Source organism: Pholis gunnellus (assembly GCF_910591455.1).
Source record: "Pholis gunnellus genome assembly, chromosome: 12".
NCBI classification, from domain to species: domain Eukaryota; kingdom Metazoa; phylum Chordata; class Actinopteri; order Perciformes; family Pholidae; genus Pholis; species Pholis gunnellus.
Window position 1 is genome coordinate 11,310,067 of NC_136539.1, and position 7,286 is coordinate 11,317,352.

Here is a 7,286-nt window from a genome sequence, read left to right on the forward strand (position 1 = left end):
GACTTGTATTCCATAAAAACACTTGCATGAAGTAAGAAACACATATACTGTTCAGCAATGGGAAAATATGTTTTTATTTCAGGAGAGTTGTAAACAGGAAATTCCACGTGTTCTTTTTTATTTCCTTCTTGGCCGAAACTCGCCAGACTGCTTGCTGTTTATTGAACGCCCGAAGCGATGCCATGTCAATACGCATAGCAGTTAGGACCAGCCTTGGAGGCGTTTCTCCTCTGAGTTTCAGCAAGTGCAGAACAAGGAACAGGCTCATATTCATTTAAGGACGCGGAGGGTAGCGCACACACGATCACCCCAGTGGAGTTGAAGTTTCCCCTCAGCACCAAAGCTAAACAAAAACAAATCTGTTCTTCTGAAGAGAAAATTTCAGCGAGGGATCAGGAATCAAAACAGGTAAGCTGCCTATATGAGCTCATTTGGGAACAAGATCAGATTGTTCGTGTACAGGTAGTTTATCGGCTTTCTAACACTTAAAAAATAGCCCCAGAGATGCTCGATACCTACGATCATCTGTGCGTACTGCATACTTACAAATATACTTAATTTGTTTCCATTCAATACCTGTATTAACTCTTATTATTACAGATAGGCTACAAACATATATGCTCAATTGTGTTATTGAAATGAATAGTAATATACCATCATTTATCACATTTAAGTGACTTTTTTGTAGTTCTCCATCTTCCCAGCGTGCCTCTCCGCTGTTTATTTGCCTCGACGCTCAACCGCGGATTGAGGCTACTGTATACTAAGCGGACATCTGATAAGAGTTTGTTTCCAGCCTGATATAAATCAACAATGGCAACAATGACATTGTATGTGTTCGCCGTCAACAACAATCTGGGACCTTTCGCTGGATTCGGTTGTGCGTAATGACGCACAAGGCAACTCTTTTACTGGTAATCTATACGCGAAAACCCGAAGTCCTGTCTCAAAAAGGCAAAGATTTTATCCCTCCAAACTAAAGCCTGGAGAAACTTCTGACAAACACGTTGCACCTGCACCATTCATGTCGGCAGCATTAGCACATGAAAATCGCCTTCAATTGCTTTTATTTTCTGTGTATTGAGGAACAAAAGACGTTTTCAGCTACTTTGTAACTGGATGCTGTCGAGCTGAAAAGAGGAGAGAGAGAGAGAGAGAGAGAAAGAGAGAGAGAGAGAGAGAGAGAGAGAGAGAGAGAGATGGGCTACATGTGCCGTCTCTGTTATCTGACGGTGTGGGTGTTAAGAGGTTAATTAGCTTGAAGCCTCTGGGGCTACCTGGCACCTCCAGGTATTTTCCATATAATATTAGGGAATTAGACAGAGGCCATTGTGAGGGATTATCTCAGCATAGAAAATCCCTCGATTAGAATGAAAAGCACTTTCCAGTGTCTCAAAATAATTGAAAGTGGAATTAAATGTCAGGTTTCTGACATTTCTTAAGAAACTGCTTTATCAAAAGCAGTGGGAGAGCCGTTACTAAGCCGAGGTAGCAATACTTATTTATTAAGTATGTGAAAAATGAGCTAAATAATCCATTACAGAAAAGGGTCCTGCATTGAAATATAAATGCAGTTTTTTTTATCAAATGGATGCGGTCAAATTCAAATTCTTCATTGGCCAATGTTAGGAGCGGATGACAAGTATCTTCCATCACATGTATGTCATTTATATTGCAGTTCAATTTTAATGGATCAAAGACCAGATGCGCATGTTTGGGGCTAATCCAGTGAATCTAAAATCATACAAATCTAATATTTCTTTAAAGCGGTCCAACTCGATATTAAAAAAATATTCATTTTGATGTTGCAGCTGGTGGAGCTCATTTCTACAACTGTGCATACAGTACTTTTGGGTATTTCAATATGTGGCATTTCACCATATTCTACAAGATGATTATATGTTTTGTATATACAAACAATTTTAACCTGCAAAGCAACTGGTAAATGTAGCTGTCAAATACATGTTGTGGTTTAAAAAAGTATATTTGCCTCTGAAAGGCAGTGGAGTAGAAGTATAAAGTAGCACTAAATGAAAATACAAAAGTTAACTGACAACGGATAACAAAAGCAGACATAACACACGCTAGACAGCTGCACCTCTTAATAAGTTCCAGGTGTCCTTGTATACATTTTTACTTTGCCTTTTTCTTTTATCATACACTTCGTGCCAATTATCCTGCGTACAGCACAAAGTCTCCTACAAAGGCAGATGTGTGAAGCGGTCACATTTCACTGTTTTCCGCCGTGCTGTGTCACCCAGTGGTCGGTGACCCTCGTTTTAACCTTGGACGGACCATTTTGCAGGCGTCAAGACTCCCGCTGATTTCTGCACACAATTCACTCCGTGGGCGTACAAGTCATTCAGGGCCAACAGCGGGGTTAAGCCTCTCGTGTTCTGGTTTTGATCTATTACCTTTCACCTCTGATCTTTCACACTGTGGCAGGCTGCCAGTTAGGGGAGCTAAGAAAGACATCACAGCAGAAAACCCAGGGTTTCAGTGGTCCTTTAGGCTCAAACAAATCATGCCAGGTTATTAGCATGCCAAGCTGCTCCAGACTACCACCTCTGTGATCTTGCATATTGCTTCAGTCACCTTACTCATAGATTTAATGTATCCTGTATTTGAAATTGTGTGCATGTGTTCTTAAGTTATAAGACTCAGATGTTGTAAGATGACGTATTCGAGGTTATAGGCAGTCTTTACTTTGATCATCTGGGTGGTGACAGCTCCTCTCTCACCCTCTCCTTGACGAGCAGAAGAGAAACATCAGATTTATTTCTTACTATAACAAGCATGTTAAAGGAAAACATGGCATCAGGTTTCCCACCCTGACCAATGCTTTATCTTGGAATGCCCGGAACGCTCCGGAAATACACGTGTTTGGATTTCTCGAACCCACTTCCTCATGTCTAATCTGCACTCTGTGCTAGTGGAGCTAATGTAAACATTTATTGTACTGCCCCCTGACTGCACATCAATCACAGGGAACTAATATGTTTTTGACACGGCAACAGAGAGCTTCTATTAACTCATGAAAGCAGTATTTTGACAATTTAACCGCATTAAGATTCTTTCGGATCTGGTGGCACACCACAAGTAGCTTTATGTTTTATTAGCTCATGCACTTTGAGTCCACAGCGGTAAAATAAACCGTGCTTTATGAACAGAAAATTGCTTCTTAAATATGATAACAGAAGGTAGCATTTCGTGGTTGGATCTTTAGCAAGGTAAATAAGTAAAAGTGCAAGAAATGATGAGTTGATGTCTTGTTTTTACAGGATCCATCCCAGTCAGAAGTGCTGTGTATTCCCTCCCAGTGGTCTGTGGTCGTCTCCCAGTTCTGAAAAATGAGTCTGAGCACCAGTGAGCTGGAGGACCTGTGGGAGTCGTTTGGGGACCTCAACTTCTCCGAAGCCTTTAGCAACATATCGAGTGTGGATGCAACGGTGTGTGCCACGGCTTTCAACCGCAACGCTCTGCTCTACTCCATGTGTGTCCTCTACACGTTTATCTTCATCGTCGGTCTCGCTGCTAACGCTCTGGTCCTCTGGGTAAACATTCGTGCCCAAAGAGACTCCACCCCTCGCCATGAGACACACATGTACATCGCCCACCTGGCAGTCGCAGACCTATGCGTGTGCGCCACCCTGCCTGTGTGGGTGAGCTCGCTGGCCCAGCACGGCCACTGGCCCTTAGGTGAGGTGGCGTGTAAACTCACACACCTGCTGTTCTCCGTCAACCTCTTCGGCAGCATCTTCTTCCTGGCCTGCATGAGCGTGGACCGCTACCTGAATGTGACGAAGCACGGGGACCATGAGAGAGGCGCACGCAGGAAGCTAATCCGCAGCGGAGTGTGTGTAGGGGTGTGGCTTCTGGCTCTGGTCGCCTCGATACCAGACACCTACTTCCTGCGCACTGTGAAGTCAATGCATGGGGACACCATACTGTGCAGGCCTGTGTACCCAGAGGGAAACCCCAGGGAGTGGATGGTGGGCGTGCAGCTGAGCTTCATCCTGCTGGGCTTTGTTCTCCCCTTCCCCATCATTGCAGTGTTTTACGTGCTGCTAGCCCGCGCCTTTTCACGTTCCTCCTCTTCTTCTTCATCATCTTCCGCAGTGGAGCAAGAGCGTCGTGTGAGCCGCAGGGTGATCCTGGCCTACATTGTGGTGTTTCTGGGCTGCTGGGGGCCCTACCATGGCGTCCTCCTGGTTGATTCCCTGTCTCAGCTGGGCCTGGTGCCTCTGACCTGTGGCCTGGAGAATGTGATCTACGTGGCCTTGCACCTCACCCAGTGCCTGTCCTTGCTCCACTGCTGTTTCAACCCCATTCTCTACAACTTCATTAACAGAAACTACCGCTATGACCTCATGAAGGCCTTCATCTTTAAATACTCCACGAGGACGGGTTTGGCACGCCTCATTGACACTTCCAACATGTCTGAGACTGAGTACTCTGCTGTAGCTGTAGACAACCCACCACAGATCTGAGACGGCTTGTAAATCCAAATGACTACAAATGCAATATATGCGTATGTTACAACTGATTTGTTCTTATCAGAATCTGTCCACAGACAGCATCCTTTGTACAGAAATCTGCTTGAGTCATGTAGAAAAGCTTGAAGACAGGCTTATATCAACGTTGATGGATCAATTTCAAAGCACTTACAAAGCAGTTTTATTATAACAGCTGATACTGAAAGCATATATTTCACTCATTGTCACTCATTTGTAAAGCCAATACAGTGGCTGTATATGTGTAAAATCATTGCTTGTACTGTTGATGTAGGATTGTACTGTGTGTGTGTGTGTGTGTGTGTGGTGTGTATAATCTGACAGGCATTGAATATCGATAGTATCAGCAGAGTAATATTGTTAATCTTTTTTTTTATAAATTTGTATTTATATACTGTACATTTTAAATGTTTTGCGTCCCTCCTGTAAATCAAAGACATCACACACTGATGGCCGCTCAGTTCTCCACTTCATGTAATGCTGCTTCATCATTTTAGTCGAGCTACTGACTGGCTCAGTGTTTTATTCCTGCTGTCTCTGTTAATCATAACCTCATGTCACGTCAGTTGAATCCTTCAGGCACAAAAAACTGAAATTCATTTTCCTGCAACTAAGGTTTGTAAATGATCTAAAACGTGTGTTCCGAGTTGCATAGTTAGAGGAATAGTTCGACTTGTAGGAAATGTAGATGTCCGTGCACTAAATATGAAGCTACAGCCAGCTGCTGTTAAGCTTAGTATAAGAACTAGAAACAGCTCACTTGGCTCAGTCCGAAGGAAAAAACAAATCCCAAGAATTTGCTTACCAGCATCTCCAAAGTTGACTAATATTTGTTCATATTTGTTTGTTTAATTCATACTAAAAGCAACGCTCGGGGGAGAATTATGTGCTGGACTATTTCTTTGCTGGAGGTAGTCACTCTCTGTTGTCTTTCAGTCTTTGTGGCAAGCTGAGCTAAGGAAATCTCATGCTGGCTTTAGCTTTCTATTTGGCGTACAGACATAAGAGTGGCACTGTATCGACCCTCTCATCTAATGCAACTCTCTCTGCAAGAAAGCAATTAAACACATTTTCCTAAAATCGAAAATCTGAGGTCTTGCATGTGACAGACACGGCAAATCCTTAACTTCTCTGTTTTCTTTTGGTTCTAAATATTTCCAGTGTCTGGATGCTTCAACTGGGACTACTGAGCTTAAAGAGCAGATATAGATGTAGCTCCTTTGTATTCTGAAACGTACAGTATGATGTAAAATACTGTATGCTCGCTATATTTTGCATCAGTGCTAATAGTGGAAAGGATGCCCATGTGCACATCCATGTGGTATTAATCCTGCTGTGTCAGCACACAGGCCACAGATGGCTGAGAACTTTATGACCAAATAACATAAAAGAATAGCCTAACTACTTTTATGTAAGCAGCAGCTGTGGTGTGTAACAACCACGTGTTTATTAGGGACCAAAGAACAAAAAAAGCATATTTACTTTAGAGTTGTGTGTGTATGTGTGTTTGTGTCCCACAGCTTGACTCCTAGAAATGACGTTTTATGTATCATAAATATTGAGTTATACAGTTTGCTCACTGTCTGTTGTAGGAAGCAACATATTCTTTTGATGCGCTGACATAGAGCACATTGTGTCATGTGATTGGTTACACATGTATGCTTTTACACTGAGAAGAGTTCATTTTGCAATCAGAAAAGAGTGGGGACACAAACATGTGTCGAGAAGAACAGAGGCATTCTTTTGGTATTGTAATGTGTAACATGTGTTTTGTTATATATTAAATACAGAGAAAAAATGTTCCTCCATGTCTCAGTTTCTTTGGCTCTTGTCAAATTAAAGCTTTTGCCCCGAGATTCCTAAAATAATGGGTTTCAACTGAGAAGCTCCAATGACATTGGTTTTGGAAATGCTTTTACTGCCATTTTTTACTGCCATACCATTTGAGGCACTGAATAACAAACAAACAAACAAACTCATCCAGCGAAAACACAACATCACTTTGTGTGGTTTGTCCCAGCTGTCACGGTTCAGCTTGGCTTTAGTTTGACAGAGTATTTACGTTCTGTCTGTTTTCGTCACACCAACTGCCTTTCAGACTGCAAAAGAAGAAAGAGATGTCACTCCTGCCAACTTAAAGTCACAGTAGGACTTTTTCTTTTCACCATCAGGGTCAGAGGATACAATTTAATTGAGTTCATTCTCTTGCATTTTGTACATAATTTAGTACATTTAGTGGGAAAAGAATGAAACACGTTTGCTTCATCGAAGGTGCCAATATACCCCTAGCAATGCAGAAAGATATAGGCGCATGGTAATACCTCAACCCATCAGTGTTTTGCTCCTTTAACCCCAACACTTGACCTACTGTCCTGTGGGATGGACACCACCCTGCCACTGTTATCCTCAGGATTAGTGACGGCAATCCACAGTGCCTCCTTGCAATCAACTGCCATTTGTGAGTCGTTCAGCTTCTTCAGGCAGCCTCTTCCCCCGCTTTCTATGGGAGGATGAGCTCAATGAGAAAGACCACCTTGGAAGCCAAGGACCCCACCACTATGTCTGGGTGGAGGGATGTGGTGATCTCCCTGGGAGATCTCCCTAACCAAGGTCAACTATCTTTTTTTGTTTTGCCCCTGAGTGTAGATGCAGCTCACTCCACTGTTCCTTCCTATCCTGAGGAAATAGATATATTTTGTGTCCTCCTCGCACAAAAAATTAGAAATGTCTGCCTTATCACACTAAAGTCTGAAAACATTTTTGACATGCATA

General features: G+C 42.7%; 1 protein-coding gene across 1 annotated transcript; it reads left to right on the forward strand.

Annotated features, from left to right (window-relative positions):
- The first annotated feature begins 283 nt into the window (after positions 1-283).
- LOC306704136 (atypical chemokine receptor 3-like) lies at positions 284-6,271 on the forward strand. Its single transcript, XM_079170352.1, has 2 exons — positions 284-408; positions 3,282-6,271. The coding sequence occupies exon 2, from the start codon at positions 3,351-3,353 to the stop codon at positions 4,488-4,490; it is 1,140 nt and encodes a 379-aa protein (XP_079026478.1). The 5' UTR covers positions 284-408; positions 3,282-3,350; the 3' UTR covers positions 4,491-6,271.
- The last annotated feature ends 1,015 nt before the right edge of the window (positions 6,272-7,286 follow it).